This window comes from Saccoglossus kowalevskii, chromosome 4 (assembly GCF_978046115.1).
Source record: "Saccoglossus kowalevskii chromosome 4, keSacKowa6.1, whole genome shotgun sequence".
NCBI classification, from domain to species: domain Eukaryota; kingdom Metazoa; phylum Hemichordata; class Enteropneusta; family Harrimaniidae; genus Saccoglossus; species Saccoglossus kowalevskii.
The window spans coordinates 28,330,181-28,355,385 of NC_140644.1; the positions used below are offsets into that span (position 1 = coordinate 28,330,181).

The 25,205-nt window shown below is 33.4% G+C and overlaps 1 protein-coding gene across 5 annotated transcripts in view; it reads right to left on the reverse strand.

Annotated features, from left to right (window-relative positions):
• Positions 1 to 25,205, reverse strand: part of LOC102807114 (uncharacterized) — a 101,388-nt gene that overhangs the window by 37,982 nt on the left and 38,201 nt on the right. For 2 of the 5 annotated variants that reach the window (XM_006821344.3, XM_078012575.2), the window contains exon 2: positions 20,442 to 20,590. In XM_006821344.3, the coding sequence (XP_006821407.2) occupies positions 20,442 to 20,590 (149 nt within the window). Of the gene's footprint in view, positions 1 to 2,408; positions 2,855 to 5,932; positions 6,231 to 13,003; positions 13,245 to 20,441; positions 20,591 to 25,205 lie in introns of those variants that run through there. The other 3 variants (XM_078012578.2, XM_078012577.2, XM_078012576.2) reach the window with 3 other exon arrangements.

Below are 25,205 nucleotides of genomic sequence, written 5' to 3' on the forward strand. Positions count from 1 at the left end.
CTAAGCAGCCCAACCTTGAAATATCATCACATATCAAGTTCAATTATGTCACAGCTACATGTTTAGTAACCTGAAAATCTACCAGCCCCTTAGACTTGCAAATTGACAGTTTCAGAAATCCATACACATGGCCTGTTGTAACCCAATCAATACTGAAATCAACCTAAGCTGAAATCCTATTACACACCAAATCTTTACCACTCAATACAAACACAGATAATCACCCCAAACATGATGAAGCCAGTTTTATTGTTGGCAAAACATGATTTCTTAGATTTTTACATGAACACATAAAATTAAGTAAATAAATGTTTGTCAGAACTGAAAAATTATTATTTAATTAAATAGTGTGAAAATTTTAAATTATCGTAAAATATTAGTAAAAGATTGTCACATTAGGCACAAATCAAATAAAATCCGATGTAGGTATAAACTCAAATTTGTTTTTAATTTTTATATTTTTTTAGCAAAGAAGTAAAACCGAAAAAAAAAAAAATAGTCATAAAAAACAAAAATGCATGTAACAATAAAAAAAAAATGGCAGCTATAACTACCAAGCACATCAAATTGTAATCATATGGAATGAAGACCAAGTGATTTGATTTAACTTGCAGTCAGTCCATCACCTGTAGAATAATAACTCCCCTAGTCCTATTCCCGAAGACAACATTCCAATTCAAAATAGAAGTAGTTTGCAAGTACTACTGGGTTTGTTACAAAAGTAAGGAACACCAGATTTTTAAGGTGATAATATGAAGTACCCGATGCTAATGATTCGGATTAGGTGTCCATCCATTGAATAAATAAACCAAATAAGTAGCTTACGATAACATTTATAAAATGGCACTGGTGAAAATAAACACATTATCCATATAATAAAAGTAAACGGGGGAGGTCTAAAACGGATCCATCATGGAAGCCGCGAAACAACAACAATGCCGATGAGAACAACACCTGTGAACGTACAGTATCAACTTTATACCCCATGACACTTAACGCTGTTTGCGGAAATTGAATCGTACCTCCTACCTTACAACAAAAACAATGTACAGTTATAAAAAGCAAAGGTATCATGTCTGCAACACCATCAGCCCTGACAAGCGGCTCCTAGCGTCACCACGCCTCATAGGTGAAACCACCTATAATATACAAGCTATTGTGGCTATTCATGGAGTCATCGAAAAAGCTAAAGAAAACACCTAGTCGCAGGTGCCTTAAAGTAGAGTGTATGAAAAAAAGCTTTTAAAACTACTATCTTCAAGAGCCACTATAGCGTAAGTTATCAAGTGTGGGGGTTTAACATGACAGAGGCATACTATAAATGTAGCATTCATCAACAAGAATGTTCAATTGTTTTTCAAGAACTGTCAACTTCTGAACACTTAAAGACCAGTGTGTTTCAGGGACCTCAACTTTTTATGTAAATAATCAAGCAAGGAGAGTCCACTTGTATAAATTAGATATCATTGTAAGCAGACTTGCACCTCCCGTAACGTTGACATCCCTTAGATGTAGAATCACCATAGCGACCATCCCCTATCCAAGTGGGCAAACAAAAAGTTAAATTCTTTCCCTTTAATTCATCTTAATTTGTTAGAGATTAAAATTCCTTTCCAAATTTACTCAATGAATGGGTATTCTATTTTCCTCCACAGTGTAGTTGTGTGAAAGATGACAATTTAGGTACCAAGACATGGCTAATCAAGCATGGCTCAATAATTATTAAAACTGATAAAAGACAGGCACTAAGCCGGACAACCAATGGATGGCGGCATTTGACAGACATGTATAAGTCTAAACATGCTCTGTATTGTGTTGCGAAAATTCCAGTAACTCGATGTACATAATTTGAAAATTTTCAAACAATTACATGAATTGTTTCTAAACACAGAGCTGGCAGGATTTCAATCTCACTACAAGTACAATAAACAAAAAGTTGGAAGAATTTGAATTTGATAACCTTACAAACACATATGTCATGGTGATATATGACACGATATAAATTCTTTTAATACGAGCTTGTTTTCATTTTATCAGGGCTAAAGTTCAATTGGCAATGAGATCATTTCAGACGTATACAATAAACCTACTGGACTTCAAAAAAGACTGAGATACACAAAAACACATGAAAACGTGACAGCTCCCTCAAAATTCAATGGAAGGCAATTGGAAACTCAGTAGAGGAAATATTCAACAAACAAATACTATACTTTGAGACACTTTAACCAAAATGTGTTTCAACAAGATGCGAGACAAAATGAATCAAACTGTTCATCAGGAAATAACTGATGGAACGATTTCAACACAGTCATTTCATTTTAATACTGAAACCCAAACAGTTTACGTAACCCTGAAATACCATAAAGGTATTTTAAGACATCCAATATGCAAGACATTCACAAACATACCTCAGCTTCTTAGCAGTAGATTTCCTAAATGATGTAGACCTCACAGGTTTTTTGTCAGCTGCGTTCACCTTTGCGACTAAGTTTCGCACGTAACCGGACTTCATGGTTCGTGTCTTTCCACCGACTTTCGAGGAAACACCGCTATTCCTCACATTATGGTATTTCACTGGCATGGTGACTGTGAAATGTAAGCAACAGGCGAAGACACAAAATGTTTTGGTTCACAACAATAAAAAAAATTGCTGTGTATAGTATCCGTATCTGCAAATTAAGTGCTTCGGCAACTTGCTGACCGAGCGAGTGGTAGAGTAGCCAGCACTCAGTCCAATGTTCACAGAAGGATATGAAGTATATAGCTGCCTGTCACGGTTTTAAAGTATGCATACCGCCTGCCAAAACTTGATACCCCCAATTTCATAAGACTCACGTCACATCAGCCAGACACAGAGCAAACCACAGCAAACATTCCACCAAGATTAAGCTTTTCTTACAGTCATGCTCAGCTGAAAAGGAAATATGTCCCCTTTCCCCGGGTCCAGCACCTCAGCGCAGAGCTATATACTCCAAACACCTTGAGGTTCATTAAACAAAATACTTTGACAGGCGTGTGTGCTGGAGAATTAATCAGCTGGCAGGGCTCAGTAATTTGCATGCAATCCAGCAACTGTTTTTATTGGCTGCAAAGCACCAGGCCCTGGAATCAGAATAGTGCTTATCGTTTGGTTCACCTGGCAAAGTGAAAGAGTACGTGTAGGTAGTCTGAGGGTGTTAACTGACACACAATCCAAACTATCGAGTAAACACAACATTTTTATTTAATGCTCATTCTCAAAGTATCAAGATGAATAGGGTTCTTTTTACTTCTCCCCAGTTCACCTGATCTGACAAGACCACTATAGCGGAACTGACAAGTTATCGATTTGTTCAAAACAACTATTGCGATCTATCCATCCAAAGGTTTCTATGGCAACCATATGACCACTGTGCAAATCTATTCGGGTATACCAGTAAATAATGAAAACTTTTTTCTTTTCAAAGAAAGATTCAGAATGGCGGGAATATATAAACTTTTTTTTTCACAGACAAACAAAATATTTTCTCATTTTTTTTTTTCAAACACAAACTTATGCAACAGAAGATAGGACAGCTTGACTAAAACTCAATCACAATTTGTCTTAGTGTCTAACAGATATCCAAATCAATTTATCTTGATAAAATGAGGCAACATAGGTCAGTCTGCTAAATATATATCATTATCAGACCAACCGATCTTGTTTGACTACTGATGATTCATAACTACGTTGGTCTACATGGATTTTGAGGTCACCAGGTGTCTTTCCTGTATTCAGCTTAAACTGAGTTGGTGCATCGTACAAACGTCAACAACCGCAATAGAAGTGGATGTGACATAGCTAATATAACCTACGTACTTGTATTTATCTTATTTATTTATTTTTAATCAATACAGTGTGCATCATGGCTACTGTGACAAGTACATAATGTTAAATAGCACACCATATTTGCTCTATTAGAAGTGCATCTGTAATTGATGACCATATTGATTGAAACAAAAATTGCATTTATTATACAGTGGTCATATAATAAACACACCTATGGCATTTGCGCAAGTCACTGTGCTAATTAGAGAAAATATTATATGAAGTGAAGTTTTAAACCCCAAAATGATTCACTATTAATTGTCATGCTGTATGAGAAACTATGGTAGTTGGTGACCAGGCTGTTAGGTCACCATAATCATATCGGTAAATGTCAACATTATCAAAACACCTGTCATTCCCCCAATCATATTATATATTATATGTCGGTTAAAATCTCTGATACAAGATGGAATAATGACCACCCTTTTTTAATTGGTGATATTGATTGATTGATATAATTGGTGCAATGTTGTCATGGAAACACCTCCAGTGATATGAAACACGAAATAAGTTCTTGTAAGATCCAGTGGTCACTGACCTTAATGTTATCAATCAAGAAGAAAGTAACAATAGTCTGTAGTCTTAATAGTCAGATTTTCAACAGCCAATAAATATTAACTTTAGGAGCAACAGTACGTGTTCTCTATAATAGAGATTTCATTGTTGTTTACATCTGTGTTTTTCTGTTTTGGAGAGAAGAAACTTTAAGCTGAGATTTTCAGTTAGTATTCAATTCAAACTAGGCTGATTCAACAAAATTGTGAATTCGGATTGCGAATAACATGGGTCAACTACCACAAGTGAGAAAAACACCGCAAACACCACAAACACTGCAAAAACACTGCATTTTATATTGTCCTTATCACGGATGATCTTCAAGAATTTGTTTAATATTACAATCGGAATGCAGATTTTCCAGGTAAGTGTTGTGACATGTTAGAAATGTGAAGAAAAGAAAAGTGACACCCATGAATGCGAGACATTCCTACACATCAACCTACACGACTCTTCAAATCCGTTACTTTGAGGGGAGAAAGCCGCTAAATTCTCATAATGGAAAATGACAAAATACTCAGATGTTTTTGAGAAATAGGAGACTGGCTACCCGGTAATGTGATACAGGATTAGCGAGCTGAGTTTTTTTTATATAACAAATACCTTTAACATGATTAAACAGAGAACTGTAATATGGACTGAAATGCATTGAAGTAAACAATGCATAGTAGCGGGATGGTGAACCCAGTGACGAGTCCATGTAGACAAAAGTTTAAGATTTCTATTGAGACATCTGATCAGCCCCCAGAATGTTCTAAGTAAGTGAATGTGTGCAATGTAGATATCAGATATAGAGGCAGGTAGCAAGAGAAAGGGCTGGCCAAAACAAAAACAATGCAAGCTTGGTGAATGAATTGTATTGTACTTTGTGAGACCATACATGTAGTGGAGCCAGCATGTAACAATTAATTTGCATGGTCATGAACAGGTTTTGGAAATCTGCCAGTTGATTAAAGAAACCATAATGCCAGAAATTATCAACCCATTATACAATACACAATGCATGAACTTGTATTAACTACAACATACATGTATGGCCATAAAGTGTTACAATCACGTAGATAAACAACAAGGACTGGTTACATTTTGATGACTACCACTTCAAAAATGATAACAAAACTGAACTAGTTATGTATATTAGTTATAATTATAAACAATTCACAATTATGCTGACCAAAAATCCCAAATCATATGAAATGATTGTAAGACTGATATTACCGGTAATCAAGGAAGTAGCGGTACATGTACATCCTTCATGAGCTAGCTGACCAAAGTTTTTCAATCTCTGCTAAAAACCAAAACAAGTTCATGCAAAGACAAATCTATTAAAAATAATAACTACTGGTACTTGTTAAGTCACAGAAAGAATGACCAGTTTGAGGCATAAAACAAAAACATGGATACAATGTTAGTGGCAGCGAGTTACTTATTAACCACATAAACACACAGCCGTACAAGGATTATGTTTAACAAACAACAACAGTAGCACTACAACGATACCGATAACCACAATAGATAGAATATGCCTACCTTTTCTTATAACAGGGCATGTTGGCGAAAAAAACAACAGGGAGAGAGTTCTCCACTTTGTCTTCCGTACATGTATCAAGAACCATTTTAATGGTTGTACATGCCAAACGTCTTCAGTTTATCCTTTTTAAAACAAACTTGTTTATAAAATTCGGCTGTGGGGTAAGATCTTACAATCCTGTGTCAGTTCAGTAAACTTGTTTATGTTGAAGCTGTATAACTTTCGAGTCGTGGGGACACTGCCTCAAGTCACTAAAGGTCTCGGAGTGACGATCCGGACAGACAATACTAAACAATAGTGGACTGTACCATTTCTTTATAAAGCAGACAGCCAATTACCGAACTCATGCACCAAATATGTAAACGTAACAGGAAGTTGTGAACTGCACGTGCAAATGGGGACAAAACAAATATTTGTTTTTTTACCAGGTTCGATAAAAGAGGAGGAAACCAAAAAAATTAGAATACGAAGGTTTATTGTCAATGAATCCCCAAAGGTATCTCGATTTATACTGGCGATTGTAATGCTCATATTAAGTGGTGAGATAAACAGTGTTAGATCGTTGACCCTAGCAAGCGAGGATAAACCCCTCCAACACCAAAAATGAATTCATACGTAGTAAACAAAATAAAATATGGCACAATTTAATTACAGATACAAATACATACAACATGTATTGTACTGTGTATGAATTATTGGATGAAACTACGTATAGGGGTGGAACATTTGATATCATAAGGGTTAAGTTTCTCTACACATTTAACTGTATCAATAACATGCAAAGAAAAAGTGTTATACAACTACAGTGTCTTCATCATTTAAAATAAACCTGGATGACCAGATGTTATCATAATCTATACAAAAGATACTGTAAAACATGCATTTTTAGTGAGTATGCTAATTTAGCTAATCCATAATTTCACTAATCCAAGATTTCACTAATTTATAATAAAGTACAATCACAAAATGAGATTATTTGCACTTTTAAGATTTTGTTAATTCTTGCATCGAGTCAAATTTGATAAAATGTCATGTAAATGTAGCTATTTCAAGTTTCACTGTGACGGTATGAATTATCTTGCAGAGAACTTAATTATTCATTGTTTTTAATTTGCTAATTCAAAAATGTGTTAAATTTAAATGACAATTGATCAAAATAATGGATGAACATTTGCTTTATTGGCTCAATGAGGAGAATGTGAATTTAAAACCCCACCCATTATCCAAACAGTGGTTTTTAAAAACAATTGAATCCTTTCAATGTTTTCCCAAATCAACAACTTGCCTGCACTTAAAAAGTACAGGAATGCAACCTGACATTTAAAATACCACCATTAAAAACACACACACAACGTGTGTGCATGCACAGGTATATAACAAAGCATTATCTCAAATCATTGGTATTCAGAATTTTTTTTTTTCAAAGGTGATTCACCTCAATCCACAATTGACGGTACTACGATACACATACCAGTATTCAGGTATCTAAGGAAAGTATTTACACAAGGATTGAGAAAAAAACCTTCATAAGATTTTCTCAAGTGATTGTTTAGTAGTTGCACCAGACATTCTTGTTTTTGATCCTTGCTTTGTACTTTGATCTCTTTAATAATTACTTATCTTCTATGAAGAAAGAACTGCCTTTTCCCCATCGCAGCCTCATTTGCTCCGTAGCGTCACTTATGTTACTCATCCATACATTCACAAAATTCACAAAATTCCTATTTGTATGATGAAATTGCACACTGACTAGATGAGAAGAGCTAAAAGTTCAAATCAAGTTATATGTTCTCACTAAACCTTCTGAACACCAAGCTTGATCACTGGAATGTCATTCTTAAATTTTCATGAAACATGACAGATTGTTGATATAGTAATTCTGTTATTGTTACAAAATATGTATGCAAATTAGATATTATTATTATGCAAATGCTTGCACAACTACCTGCACTAGTTCAGATCAGAAATACCACACACGTACGTTGTTTTTTTTAAGATGTTCATGCATACTTATATAAACAACATCTAACCAACAGTTATTACCGTAATTGTTGACAAGAGTTATATTAATTAAAAATGTAAACAAATCTTCACTTGAGGCAAATTGTTTTCACTAATGTTACTGCAATATTAAAAAGAAATTCGACCATGATCTTTTGGAATCTTGGCTCGCTGTTTCTTTACCCTCTGGATGAAAACTAGACTTAATTAAAATGATGAGAGAAAGACGTGAATGACTCTTTATATCAAAGTAAAACTTGTCTTTATAAAATGCAGGAAGAGGGGAAAATGTCCATCTTCTTTTGATTTTATTACATGTCCTGTTTACAATAAGGTATTTGTGGCATGCTCAGCAACCAATATTTGACATATGGTATACACTGTATATGTATCATAAATTTTATTAACACCTTCAAACATTCCGCCATCACGGAAAAGTTGAAATCAACATCCAGATAAATCATATATAATTTATACTTAAGGTCACTACGGTAACTCTTTGATAAATAAGTGGAAAAAGTTGACTTTAGTGTATGAAGAACAGAAGAAGGAACAGGAAGTAAATAAACATTTGGAAGTTAGTCGTCTAGGTTACACTAGTGGAATTAGAAAATTTCTGTGTAATTGTGTGTTCTTGAAAATTGGAGGAAAAAACAATCTTAAAAACCACTTCCAACTATTTTACTTGACCTTGGCTATAACCACTACTTCAACAGAATTACCACACTAGATAACAATCGTATTACAAAGCAATATCCTTTTATGTATGTCAGGACAATATCCTGAAAGTACAAACAATACTACCAAGTAGTATACAGTATCTGTACTGCATAGTTGATGATGTCACCAAGTAGTATACAGTATCTGTACTGCATAGTTGATGATGTCACCAAGTAGTATACAGTATCTGTACTGCATAGTTGATGATGTCACCAAGTAGTATACAGTATCTGTACTCCATGGTTGATGATGTCACCAAGTAGTATACAGTATCTGTACTGCATAGTTGATGATGTCACCAAGTAGTATACAGTATCTGTACTGCATAGTTGATGATGTCACCAAGTAGTATACAGTATCTGTACTGCATAGTTGATGATGTCACCAAGTAGTATACAGTATCTGTACTGCATAGTTGATGATGTCACCAAGTAGTATACAGTATCTGTACTCCATAGTTGATGATGTCACCAAGTAGTATACAGTATCTGTACTGCATAGTTGATGATGTCACCAAGTAGTATACAGTATCTGTACTGCATAGTTGATGATGTCACCAAGTAGTATACAGTATATGTACTCCATAGTTGATGATGTCAAAACAATAAAAATAGAGCCTCATTAACATACAGTGTCAATATGATCCCCATGCCATTGACAAATGTTGAACACTGAAGGCCATATTTGCCCAACTCAATAGAAGCACAACCAAAGAATCATTAAAAATATTATTTTGACCATGGACATGTCGGTACCTTTGTTATTTGCATGTGCTACAAATAAATCAAATACGGAAAATTCCAGTTTTTAAAATTAAATAATAATTGGTCAGGTATGATAGCTACCAGTAGCTTGGAAGTTAAGTTACACTCCCCAACTGTACTGTATTTACATGGTTACAGCTGATTGGTTAAACTCAAATGATTAGGTCATTGACAACCAATCACAGAATTCAGAACAAGTACACACCAATAAATTAAATTCTTTCAATAAGTGATAAATTAAAACATTTAATTAAAGCAACGAACATCGCAGGAATTTTTACGGTTTTAGAAGATACTTAAGGACATATGCCGAGCAGACAATTTATTGAAGATCTTTGGTACAGACATAATGAGATTTAATAGCACTACACCTCACAACTAAGCAGTCTAATTGTTTGTTTTAACTTTTAATATGTATCACTTTAGTTACAACTTGAAAACAGTTCCCCTAGGGACGGTTGCTACAATAATAGGTCATTCAATCTTGCTCACAAGTGAAAGAAACATCCATTTAGTTGTATTTTCTCCCACGATCAGTGAATTTTGTGTACATGAATTGCTCCATCAGATGCACATCTTCAGTGAAAATACTTCCCAAGGGATAGTTTGTATAATAGCTCCTTATTCAATCTTGCAAATTTAAACTGCACATCTTACAAGTCCAAAAACAAGCAGCCTGTCGGCTGAGATAGCTCCGCTGTTAGCAATGCACATGGCAATTAAAGAACAGAAGATATCATTAGAAAATGAACAAATCTGAGAGAGGTCCACATGTAGTACCTATATGTATAATATATCAAAGCAATTGGACTTGCGGTTTTCAACAATAAGTCGAAAATATCACTTTTTACCAAAAATTACAAAAATATTCATCAAAATTAGAGAATTAAAGATATCATCATGAAATGAACAAATCTGAGAGAGGTCCACATGTAGTACCTATATATGTAATATCAAAGCAATTGGACTTGCGGTTTTCAACAAGAAGTCGAAAATATCACTTTTTACCAAAAATGACAAAAATATTCACCAAAATTAGAGAATTAAAGATATCATTACAAAATGAACAAATCTGAAAGAGGTCCACATGTAGTACCTATATATGTAATATCAAAGCAATTGGACTTGCGGTTTTCAACAAGAAGTCGAAAATATCACTTTTTACCAAAAATTACAAAAATATTCACCAACATTAGAGAATTAAAGATATCATTACAAAATGAACAAATCTGGGAGAGGTCTACCCAAGGTACATATACACCAAGTATCAAAGCATTCAGGCTTGTTGTTTTCAAGAAGAAGTCGAAAAAGTAAAACATTGACACGGACGACGACGGACAATCACTCATATGATAAGCTCCACTCGACAAAGTCGACAGCGGAGCTAAAAAACAATTTCGTTAAGAGAAACTGTATTGGCTCTATTAGAAGCACAAGTGCTTATGCAAATGAAAGAGGTATGTCTAAAGACACATAAATCCTGCACAAAACAGATGTAATTTTTAGTTTTGTACTTTTTATATGGGAATACTGTAATGATATTTGCTCTATTATCGCAATTTTATTTTCCTTAAAAAAACACATGGTGAACAATAATTGTCTTTTGGATATTTTTTTGAACGGGGTACTCGACTAAGCACTCCCTTAAAAAATACTACTTTTTTTAACTGAGTATCTAGCACAAATCCCATATTATTTCCAATTTTTATATTATTTTTTTCTAATTTGAGTATGAGATGTCAAGGACCTCCATTCTTTTCTGGAGATACAAGTTTTGTTTGAGTGAGCTGTTCACACCGAGTCTGCTCTAGGACTTCTTAAAAGATGAAATCTGCTTAGACTACTCAAAATTATAGTTTGCACTAACTCATTTACTGTATGCATAGGTTTCTTAATATGGGCAAACATTTTTGACATATTACCGATATAAGTCAACTTTGAATGTGCCATAAATTTTATATCATAGTTTTACATCAGACAAATGTTAACTAAGGATGATACATCTCATGAATGAGTTCTAGCTTTATTACGCTGTATGTACAGGTTTTAGCAATGACAATTAACAATGACCCAAGCCATCGCATTGCTATTGGCCAACAAAAAATGTTTTTTGTTTTTTTTAATATTGTGATTTTTGCGTACACATGTAAATATTGAATGGTACTATACATTGTTATCATCATGAATAAAAATATTTGATTCATCAGAACACATCAAAGAAGATGTCAGATATTCGACAAATCTGTACATTATTTTGATTATTATGCAAATTAAAATACTTCCAAAACCAATCATTCAACACAAAAGCATGCAACATTTAGTATGCAAGACTACTTGCCTACCACCTTGATAATTCTTGCATGGCGATAAATATCCTGGTTTCTATTAATAAAATTTATAATTCTACACAACCAAGACTAGCTATCGTCATACTCTACAACTATAGTTTTCTTGCACAGTCCTGTAAATCCATTTATTTTCACTGACATTTGGTTTTACAATAACAAATTGACTTGGGTTTAAGTTCACAAACTTGGCAACAAATGAGTTCTATTGGTATTCTAAAGTTCATGTGGATTTAATTTAGCACTTTAATATACTTACCAACTAAAATAACGAAATTCAAAACCAGTGAATATTTACTGCATTCACAGTATACATGTACAAGATTACTAAGCTTGTCAACAGTCAAATATAAAAGCCGCATCATTTTTCAATATTTTATCAAAAACCTTGATCAAGACACTTAGCCGATGTGAAATAATTCAAATAAATTCCAAAATTATCAAAGAAATTATAGAAATTTATAAAAATTGGAAACATCGCACTAAAATTGTGGCAGAAAAATTATAGTTTTCAAAAAATTATTATACAACAACCTCTATTGTTTGATATCAGAAAATACTGAAAAACAAACAAAATTTTATAATTTAACGTCAGGTCAAGGGTCAATGATAAATTCTAATGAATGTTTACTGTATAAAATTTCACAATTTGCCTCATGGCATTTATTAAGATTTGTCCCTCGTATTGAACCAGTAAACTGTCAACTCCAACAGCAATGTATTAGAACTATCTGTAAAACATCCTGTCTACACTATTCATAGATTACATCAAGACCCACACTGTAACCGTCAATGGGGTGATGATGTCTTTTTTATTTATGCATTGGCACCTTAGTAATGGTCACTGGTCTCTCAATACAAAATATCTAATTAGCAGCATGCCAGATAAGGGCGTCTGTTTTATTGTTTTCTGATTCAAATCAATACTAGATATAGACTGACTACATGAGGTCAGTTCAATCACAGATCAAGCATAATTGATTACAGTCTTATTATATTTTTGTTTATTTCAGGTAAATCATCAGTTTTGAGGTCATTCACTTGGCAGGACAGGAAATGTTATCAGTATTAAAAGGAAGACGTCAACCCCACTAGTACAGATAACAGTGACGACAGCAGAGGCAATTCAAGTTCAACCGGAAGCCATGACAAACAAATGACTGAAATACGCTGGCAATGATATTAATGGCCAATGGCCGACCATGAGAAAAACAATAACACAAAGAGGTCAAGCACTTACCGTTGGAAATCAGTTGACGAACACTGCAGCTCAATCACTGGTTCCAAGGCGTCAAAACCACGTACATCTTGTGGACTGTACATTGTAGCATTTCAAGTTTTCAAGGTCTTTCATAAAACACACACAAGGATAGCAGTTTTTTTAAATCCTATTCCTAGCATGGACTGCAGGTAAACCACAAATACCACTTCATGTAGGCATGTCAGCTGAGATAAACAGTCCAACAGGCCATTGAGTAAACAACTCCTGCTGCTGACAGGCCTTGATAACTTAGGCATGTACAGAATGTATTAATCAGGTGAAAAAAAGATAAAACAAACTAATTTGTAAACACAGTTGTATTGCATACTGTGTAGTCCCTATTAATGCGTCAACGATCAATCCATGTTATGCAAATCAGCCAGTCATGGTATTATTCTTTGAAAGGTAGAGCACAAAGGAACAGGTACAATGCAGAGTACAACCATCTTGGGTGCATCCCTCTAATCACTAGATACGTTATGTAATAGATCAGAAGAAACAGGCTGTTGTTTGGGTTCAACCATTAGGAAACGGGGGAAGACGTTACATAAACAGAGGGGCTGAACAAAATTACTAAAAACAAGCAGATTACCTCTACATGTAAAAAAAATGCAATTTAATGAAAAAAAATGCAACAGATGATTTAGAGCACACTAATTATAGCTACCACACCTATAATGAAATGGTAAATGCCAAGGCTGTTTTGTTTTGTTATCTTTACCCAAATATAACACTGACATTGAATGTAGTGAAGGCATTACTAGATTAACAGCTTTACAGAATGAAAAAAAAATATTTTCTTAAAATGTAAAAGGTAATGAACCTTTGTTTTAAGTTCAGCTTTTAATTTACTTCCTAGTAAACCTAATCAGATCTGATTTTATTTGTATATCCTCACTCCATGTCCATAAATAATTTACTTTTGTTGATTTGGCATAAACTACATCAAAACAATAAATAAGAAAAAAAGTGTTTTTACTACATTTTATTATTGTTCATTGATGACACCAAACAGGCAGCAGTCTCAGCTAAGATTTCTCAGCGGTTTTCAACAAAAAACTGGAAATATCACTATTTACCAAAAATGACAAAAATATCATCATGAAATGAACAAATCTGAGAAAGGTCCACCTGAGATACCTATATGTATAGTATTGAAGCAATCAGACTTACGTTTTTTAACAAGAAGTCGAAAATATCACTTTTTACCAAAAATATTTATTAAAATTAAAGATATCAAGAATTGAACAAATCTAAAAGAGATCTACCCAAGGTACATGTACACTAAATATCAACGCAATCAAACTTGACAAAGTCAACAGCAGATAGAGAAATAAATTGCAAATCTATTGTGTATTTTTATAGTTTTATGATTACCACCTACCGGTACCTACTAGGAAAAGTTATGCAATGCAAGTAAAATTGTGTCTGATCATTCTTACTGGTACGAAATGTTGAAATTCATCAAATTGAATTGATTAAACCTTTGAGTGCCGAAATTTTTTCCTGCCCGAATTTTATTGCAAATATTTTCTCATTTTGTAAAATTGTCACTTAATGTTGCACCATACACACAATTTTGGATATTGCTTTTAGTTTTTGATCCAAAGGTTTGTAAATTCTTAGCAACATTTCATGAGGGAAGGAGTAGACTATCTGGTATACAAAATCATTCTGTAAATGGTGCCATAAGTTGATAAGGGTCAACAGTAAACCTATCTTACAAGAACATCGGCCAAAGAGTGGAATACATTTGTAGGCTTGTATTGTAGAAAAAATAAAATCTGTCATGAACAACTAAAGGTCATCACCTTATCATTCTGTAACTGTATCTATTGACTTGAAATCATAGATCTAATACTGCACATAATAATTGCGAATTCTAAATCTCAAGAAGAGATGTTGGAAATTTACGACCAAAATGAACGGATCATTTTTACTACCGTACATACTTTGGAAAAGAAAGAATCTACTGCAACCGAACCATTCATGTGTAAAAAGGAACGTGGTCGCCTGTAGCAAAAAAGAGACCCACTATTCTGGCTGTGATGTGATCTGGAACTTTGAGTGAAATCAATACAACTGATAAATGTATTCACTATACTCATGAAGATGAAAGAGACACAAATCAAATCTTTCTGGGATTACATGTGCCTCTATTAGAAGTATTCCTAATAGAGCAAAACCCCTTTATTGGCGATATGTTTCTAATAAAGCAATATGGTACACACGTCTTCATTTGAGATGTGCTTTCAATAATGCAGACATATACAACACATAGCTTATACACCTCTATTAGTGATGTGTCACTGAAGGCTGGTTTACGCGAGGCAATTGATGAGGTGCCCTCCTGTGTATAATACATATGTGTGTCTAAGATGGGTCAGGCAATTTTGATTGACAAAATTTTATGACTGTTTTCCCGACAACTAGTTGCCCATTGCCACAGTTAATAATTGCCTTGTGTAACAGTCATTGAGATGTTTCTTGCGTTACTTGGTGCAATGTCTCAAGAACTGCCTTAATGTGTAAACTGACCTTTATAGTCTAAAGCAAATCTCCATTTGATATGCAATTCTAATATAGAAAATATTGTGGGTAATATGTACAAGCTTTAACTAGAAAGCTGTGGTTCAACACAAAATCATGCATATTTCAGGGTTCATTGAGAGCATTTTTGATTGGCAGTTGACACCAATTTGAAATAGTCATAAAATCCATCCATGCACATCACTTCACCAAACAAGTATTTCGTTGGCAGGTCATTTTGTTGAATGACGGAAAATAAAAGTGTTGAAGGTTGAAATTGTTGGGATAATTATTGTAGATAATTAGTAGTAATTTTAGCCCTAAAGTAACCAAAGTCAACTTTTGCAACTTCCACCCCATATTTATAATTTGTTTTCAAAAATGTTAATTTTGTGCAAATAACTAAAATTATGTTAATTTGGTACAAATACCAAAATTTTAGTACAATACACAAAAATGCATAGTACCGGTATGTTGCACCACCACTGTAGTAAAAATTACAACTTTGATAATTAAGAACCAACCACCTGTTGCACAGAAGTAAAGCGTTTTTCTGCATCTGCAGCAAAGCAGAGTATTCACTCTATCAAAATCATATCTCGGATAGAGGATTGAAAACATTAACTTTATTTATGGATGGTAACCTACTAAGCGCAAGTAGCTAATGTACTTTTGTTAAAGCAAACAGTTTATACTCACTCAAGTATTGATGAAGTAAAACTTGGATATTGTTGTAACAAGCACATTATTTTATCAACACAAGTTCTCACTCACCAATAAATTTTTTTGACAACTTCTTCAAACAATATATCCATAAATTACCAAGTAAGACTGAAATAAAAAGTTACATTCAAGCAAATTTGTTCGTTCCCCATTCTCAGAATTTTCCATTTTTATGCTAAAACAAGCAGCCTGTCGGCTGAGATAGCTCCGCTGTTAGCAATGCACATGGCAATTAAAGAACAGAAGATATCATTAGAAAATGAACAAATCTGAGAGAGGTCCACATGTAGTACCTATATGTATAATATATCAAAGCAATTGGACTTGCAGTTTTCAACAAGAAGTCGAAAATATCACTTTTTACCAAAAATGACAAAAATATTCATCAAAATTAGAGAATTAAAGATATCATTATGAAATGAATAAATCTGAGAGAGGTCCACATGTAGTACCTATATATGTAATATCAAAGCAATTGGACTTGCGGTTTTCAACAAGAAGTCGAAAATATCACTTTTTACCAAAAATTACAAAAATATTCACCGAAATTAGAGAATTAAAGATATCATTACAAAATGAACAAATCTGAGAGAGGTCGACATGTAGTACCTATATATGTAATATCAAAGCAATTGGACTTGCGGTTTTCAACAAGAAGTCGAAAATATCACTTTTTACCAAAAATTACAAAAATATTCACCAAAATTAGAGAATTAAAGATATCATTACAAAATGAACAAAACTGAGAGAGGTCCACATGTAGTACCTATATATGTAATATCAAAGCAATTGCACTTGCGGTTTTTAACAAGAAGTCGAAAATATCACTTTTTACCAAAAATTACAAAAATATTCACCGAAATTAGAGAATTAAAGATATCATTACAAAATGAACAAATCTGAGAGAGGACTACATGTAGTACCTATATATGTAATATCAAAGCAATTGGACTTGCGGTTTTCAACAAGAAGTCGAAAATATCACTTTTTACCAAAAATTACAAAAATGTTCACCAAAATTAGAGAATTGAAGATATCATTACAAAATGAACAAATATGAGAGAGGTCGACATGTAGTACCTATATATGTAATATCAAAGCAATTGGACTTGCGGTTTTCAACAAGAAGTCGAAAATATCACTTTTTACCAAAAATGACAAAAATATTCACCAAAATTAGAGAATTAAAGATATCATTACAAAATGAACAAATCTGAGAGAGGTTCACATGTAGTACCTATATATGTAATATCAAAGCAATTTCACTTGCGGTTTTCAACAAGAAGTCGAAAATATCACTTTTTACTAAAAATGACAACAATATTCACCAAAATTAGAGAATTGAAGATATCATCATGAAATGAACAAATCTGAGAGAGGTCTACCCAAGGTACATATACACCAAGTATCAAAGCATTCAGGCTTGTAGTTTTCAAGAAGAAGTCGAAAAAGTAAAACATTGACACGGACGACGACGACGGACAATCACTCATATGATAAGCTCCGCTCGACAAAGTCGACAGCGGAGCTAAAAACACTCTTAACATCTGTATTTTTTGTATTTAGTATGTTTTCCGTACGTCTGTTTTGAGTGAAAAAACTCAAAAAAGCTTATTTTCAAGAAAATCACACATATACTTCACATGTTTAAGAAAAAAAAATATTTTCACACAATTCACACACAGAGTTAACTCAAAAAATATATAACATGTAGGTAGTGAAATTCCATCTTCACTGTGAAGTATAGGTTTGAATATAAGCGGCCACGAACCTGGGTCTCATGCTTAAATGGCAGTAAAACACTTCCATCCAGGTTGGGGTGGGGTGTGGGTACGGGTACAGGTGGTATGTGGGGTGTCAGCTAGGATTAGCACTAAGTCTACATTATATGTAAATCATTTGGAAACATTAGAATATTTGTATTTATAACTTAAAGCAAATCTCAAAATGTCATGTATGGAGTGTGTTTTTTTTTGCTCAAAGTGGACAATCATAAAAATTGTCATAAAAATAAACCAAGATAGATTCCAAGGATAACAAAACACTTAAAGTTAGAATGTCTCTTTTGAAATTTGACGGAGTACATAAAACTATTGACATCAATGAGGTACCAGGATCGATTCACAACTACGTATAAAGGACGATCATCCAGTAAATGTTTTTGTGCATACAGTTACGAGGTGGTCAAGTAAATGTTTTGTTAAAGACGAACGTTTGCATCAAATTTATTAAATTCCAAGCATGCTTAGAGAACAATAGAAATGGACATCATATTGTTCATAGGACAACAGTGATGTCTGATATTTGCAAGGGATCTGTCAGAAAATCTGCACAGAAAAACAACCAAATAAAAAGTCTAGCTCTAGTAAAAGGGAAAACAAAAATCTGCAGTTTTTCCAACATTTCCCTTTTTGAAACATCTAATGATCAATCTCTAAGATGGATTTTATTATTAGTCAGAATGCTCATAACTACGAATAATAGTTTCATTAACTTCATTTAGCAACACATTCTATCCTACTTTTATACTTGGATTGTTTCTTTGTGATTAACACCTCAGTGACAGTAGAACACCTAGAGTAAGCCAATAAATCCAAGCCTTTACTTAAACAACAGCAAGACAATAGGAAAGAGGTCAACCTCTATCGTAACATGTACCCCATTTGATTCATCAAGAGATATACTTTTTCTTTGCTTGATTCAATGATGTTATCTCCCTTGCAAACATCTACCATCCTCTAGCACATCATAGGGTGGTAAACACAATAAGGTACTGAAGCTCAATCTTGTTAACATCATCATCCTGTTTAGAAAGCTATTTTGGAAACACCCATTTTGTAAATGGTTCATACAGAGAAAATAAATATTTCAAAAGGAGAAATAAATATTTAAAAACAAAGAAAATACTAAATTGTTCATGATGGGAGGGGGTGTAAATTATTAACTAAATTTCTGACTGTGGTAACTCATTATCATATAACATTGACTATATTAATCATTATAAAAAGTAACATAAATCCTTCATCATCATGATAACTATCATTAATAGATTGAACCAATAAATGATTAACTTGTGAAACCTTTCAGGGTCTAGTAGCAATTAGTCCTTCACCCCCTGCACAACATAGACTTTGATACAACATATCAGTAAACCAGCCCACTTCAACAATTACATCACTTTTTTTGAAACAATTTGAAATGACAAACAAAAAGAGTACTCAAAACTTACACTGCCTGGGAAAGTCCCAAATCTGTATTTGAAAAAAACATTGAGTGACGGCACAGCTCGTACTGAAGACCAGTTATTCATTATTTTTCAACCAGAAATGTAAGGGCATTTAACAAAAGTCTCTGTAAGTTTCTGCATAAAATATATAGCAGTGATCATAGTAGCAACAACTGTAATAACAACAACATGGAAATGAGTCACAGCAATCCAATGTACTTGAGTGAAGTGAGACCAGACTCTGCACCAATAGCTCCCTTAGTTAAGGTCAATGACCTCATGGTGTACGTCAAACAATTGATGAGATATAACAATTACATGTTATACAACAGTTATAGGGTATATTATGATATTAAACAGCCATCAAAGTTAGGCGCCTATTGTGTCAGAGTTGAATCTACACAACTTTTGACCTCAGATCTAAATCTAACAAACACATGATATAAATAAAGTTTTAATATATGGTCAAAATTCAGTTTGGCACTGGTAACTCTTAAAACCAAACACACACTTTGCATGCTGGGAAAATGTTTGTACTTTTATGTTCATGCTTACAATTTGTAAAAATGGCCACTCATTCAACAATATGAAAAGAAAATTAAAGTGCCTATGTCTTGTCTTTGTATCAAATTGAAACAAAATACGTCGAGGTATGTTCGAAAAATAGTTAAGGACACACACAATAAATTCATGGTCACAAGCTTGCCATTTTTAATTAAATTAAAAAAAAACTGCATCAGAAACGGTCACATGCGATGTTTAACACAATTATGAATGGGGGGTGATAAAATGTAATTAAAAAAAATCAACATGCTCATGTAGACCAATATTACTTCTCTGTACTAAATTTGAACAAAAAAAAGTTTTGGAATGGTCACAAAAACTAACAATCCTTGTTTCAGACTACATTTGACAAGGACTAATAAATATAAACCCTACCTTTGTAGCGTAAGTGTGAGGGTTTTGAAGGCACTATGGATTAACTGTAACGCTTCCGACTGTGAAGCACACTGGACATCGTTGATTTCTAAAATGACATCACCCACTTGTAGTGAACCTTGGTCGTCTGCTTTCCCACCAGGATCAATCTGAATAAGAACAAAAACAAACATATACATTAATTTAATAATACAATGTTATACGCTAAATGTTGTAAGTTAATTAATCTGTATCTTCTAATCAACACAAAATTACTGAACAGTTACATTTATGTAACCTAGAAATGTAACTAAATATTCAAAATCTTATGTGCAAACTCAACAATACAATAATGAACTCGCATGGTAACAGAGCAACACTAATGTCTGATGACAGTGGCTGCATTTCAAGTAGCTCGGTTAGGGGAGGACAAGTTTCGTCAATTTATGAGAATCTAGGTTGAAGTCAGGAGCGATTCTGAAGCCGCTGATGTCAACTTGTACACGGTTTCCAGGCACCTTGGAATACGTCACCTTATAAAGACAGTTACGTGAATTTATTATAACAAAGTAGCAAGATCAAGAGCCCTGCAAAACTTAGGATCTTCAGGTTGCCGTGCAACTGGACGTGTATTACTTACTATGTGGCAACTGAAAAATGGCAGGATCACAAACTGTACTTAATAGTTGAAAATTAGGTCTGGTTTGATGGATGTTGCTTAAATTCCACTGTACCCATAATAATAATGCGTGCATTCAAAACTCAATATTTGTGACTGAGGTGATAAGCAGAAGATTTTATAGCCTGGGTGCATGGGTAGGAGGAGTCTGTGGTAACTAGAGTTAAAAAAAGGAATTTATTGAAAAATATTGTTTTTTCTATGAGTAGAAGAGTTTTTAATTGCTCAATACAATGAAGGGGAATTCAATGATAAATGCAGTTTGAGTAATTGGGCAATATTATGCTGTAAACTATTAAATGATTTAATGATGAATTTGAAATGTTGTAAAGGTTAATGCGACTCAAACCTTGTCTTAAAGTTGAATTAATTCATGAGACCCAAAGTCTTGATACTTGAAATATTTAACGATTTAAATTCACTGAACTATGAGAAATATGTACAACAGATTACCATAATTTAATAATTTTCAGAGCTTTTGAATGTTAGAGCATTATATTTTGGCATTCCTCCTAATTCAGTGTGAATTATGTCATCATTCTTTGTGTTGCAGTGCAAATGATGTCATCATTCTTTGTGTTGCAGTGCAAATGATGTCATCATTCTTTGTGTTGCAGTGCAAAAGATGTCATCATTCTTTGTGTAGCAGTGCAAATGATGTCATTATTCTTTGTGTTGCAGTGCAAAAGATGTCACCATTCTTTGTGTAGCAGTGCAAATGATGTCATTATTCTTTGTGTAGCAGTGCAAATGATGCCTTTAGTTTGTCTCTTTTCACAGCAAGAAATTGCACAATGTAAAAAGTATGTTAAAAAAATCAACATTATTAAAGTAGTGTGTGAATTTTCAATAATATTTTCACAGTGTAGTCACACTTAAAAACAATTGTAGCAATAAATTAAAGCATGTTGCAGAAATTGTTATCAGATACAATAGTTATCAACGTTATTTGTGGAAACAAATTTTGATAAGGATTATTTTGTGGAAGAAAAAAAAAGTGGACAACAGCAAATACAGTGAACTGTTTAATAGACACATTTTCAGTATTTTCAGTTTATAGTATGATTTGCATGTTGTAATCTTCCTGTTTTTTAAAAGAGTTGCCATAAAAAAATAACCAGGCTGTATTCATAAAATTCTGCATTATTTGGTAATATATATTGCATACATTTTTAATGAACACTAAAAACTATGACGCACTGGTCCTAAAGTGCGGAAATGAATTGAGATTTTTGCAACAGATGTATTTAATGAGTGGACTAAAAATACCTTTTTTTTTGGTATCAATGGAATGTCATTAGTCTGGCCGAGTTAACCATGGCAGAGTTAACTCTGTCTAGCTCGTTTATGTTGCTCTTAAACACAGAAAAAATATGCAAAATATCTTGCAAATGTTAATACTGTTGTCATCACCCTCTCATATAATATTCAATATACAGGGTAGATGACTTTTTATGCAAAACACTAATATGAAAACGTATATTAAGCGTTTCCATTTAATAAACAAATATTCATGCATACATACACGCAATAGCACTCAGACACATTAATTAATAATTTATATTTATGTCAATAATGGCGACATTCCGGACATTCCATAGCTCTAATAAATCATGTCCATTTGTGTACAGTAGGCTCTGCTGTTCTGTGCACGCTGTTCGCTGATAACAAACGGTCACTAACATTTGAACATTCTCATCATACTTGATATAAGTGCAATATTATTATATTATTTATCCACCAATTGTCAAGATAAGAACTTCAATGGAAAAAAATAAACAAATTTCTTAAGCTTGCTGCTAGACAAGTACTAAGGACATGTTTTTCATCTCTGATTTTCCATGCACTTTTTATTTAATTAATTTTATTTCAACAACAAAATATATTAAATTCACAAATTTTAACACTACTAAAAGTGAACCAAGCTGTAATGACCAACCAATTATTATTTATTATTTTTTGATGTAAGAAACACCAAAACAATTTCCTTCCACACAAAAATTTTATTAAAATTTTAATAGTTTCCAAATCAAATTCAGAATTACAAAAATATGGTTAATACTGAATGAATAAAAATCTCAGAAAAGCTGAATGCACTCACAATAGGTATACCATATTGATGTGATAATAACAATATACATGTATAATCATACTCTTATAATGGAAATACATGTAACTGTCTGTTGTATGGATAGAATTTGGCAGATTTGAAAATACATAAACATATTATATAGCATATGGTGTATAAAGCACACAAACTTGTTGCTAGGTAACCATCCCTGATTGGAATGAGGAACCAGCTGCATCAGCCTAAAACCATAAATAACAGTCTAATACATAGATAAAATCCAAAATATTTGAAGATTTATGCTTATTAAGGACAAACAGGGAATTGAAATGTTTGTGTTACAACATTCATTTCACAAACATGTAAGTAATGGAAGCAAATTACCTATTCATGTAGATACAGTATTTGTTCTATTAGTAGTGTATGTACAGGGAAGTCCTTGGTCAAAATAAGTCATCAGTATACAGTAAACGCAAAGCATGTGTATTTTTACTATACTCTAATGGAAATGATGGCTCAAAAAAAAAACCTTACTGGTTTGTAATTTATGTGGATTTGGTCATACAGTTTAATTTTTCAAATAGTAAAATAAAATGAAATAAAGATTATTTTTGTTGTAAAACCTAAAAAATGCTATATTTGTACTTTTTTTTAGCTAGCATAAATGTGTAATTTTAGTATCACTAATTTGGCACAGTATTTTTAACTGATATACATGTATGTTTCAGTAAAAATAGAAAAAAACAAGTCATGGTTAATGGCATAGTACCAGTTACAGTTAGGGGAAATGTTATTCATGCATGTTACGGTAATAACATTTATGGACCTAAAGCATAGTTAGTAATTGAAAGTGAATAATTGACTCGTCTAGTATCAACAGAAATTAGATGTACATGTACAATGTATTAAATTACTCTTCCAAAATCAAAATATATGGTCAGAAATTAAACAGGATATGCGATTCATACATTTTTTGAATTCAAACTAAATTTCATTTGTCCAGGCTCATGTACAGTGATATACCGTACTTCCCCGAGTATAAACCCCTTCCCGAGTATAAGCCCACCCTCTGTTTTAAGACATTCAACAAGTTGAGGGCATCCCCGAGTATCGGCCAGGGGTTTTTACCGGGCGTTGACATTTATTAAAATATGCAAGTAAAAAGTGTAATTCATTGCATAATAATCGTGATTGGTATGGTAGTTTGGTTGCTGCTTTTACAAGAGAACTCACATTAATTTCAGAGTGTATGGCCGGCGAACGTACGGAACATGGTTCGCACCTTTTCTATTCTGTTATTTACTCACGATGAATCCCGATGTTGCAATACTGAAGTAATCCATATTACTTTTGAGTAGTTTTAGAAACGCCAAATATGTGTCATCAAGTCCTGAAACCTGGTCATTGAACATCGTTTTACTTTTCCGAATAATCATGTCCATTGAGACCTTTGTGAATGAGATGTGAACGAGCAAACTATTCTTCGACATGACTTGTTGGCAACCGTGAAACGTTTAAATACTTCCTCCACCCTCAGTTTACTTTACGAAAATTGCGAATGAACAGCTTTAGGGGAAAAAAAATCACTGTTTTTTGTCGAAATCAGATCGCATTTTAACACCGCGGTAATTCACTTCCGCATTGCGTTGAAAGAAATACTTCGCCAATAATTGGAAAACTTCGTCTGTGCGACACAGCATTTTGATTGGTTAACGAAAGACGTGACCTGTGGTGGAAATCAAAAAGACGTAATATTTCTCCGAGACCGACGTTGTGAACGAAAAATGTAGTTTGAATGATATTTCGAGGCTGCGAAGAGGGTTACAATTTTAAAACCCCAAAAAATTATCTTTTCTGAGGTGGTCATCGAGTATAAGCCCACCCCCCCAATTTTCCCGATTTTACCTGTTCAGGCCCCTGGGCTAATACTCGGGGAAGTATGATAATAGTATGGTCAAAAAGTAAGATTGTAGGCAGTCAACCATCTTTGACACAATTGTAAAACTAAATATTGTGGACATGTATCCTAACATGTATA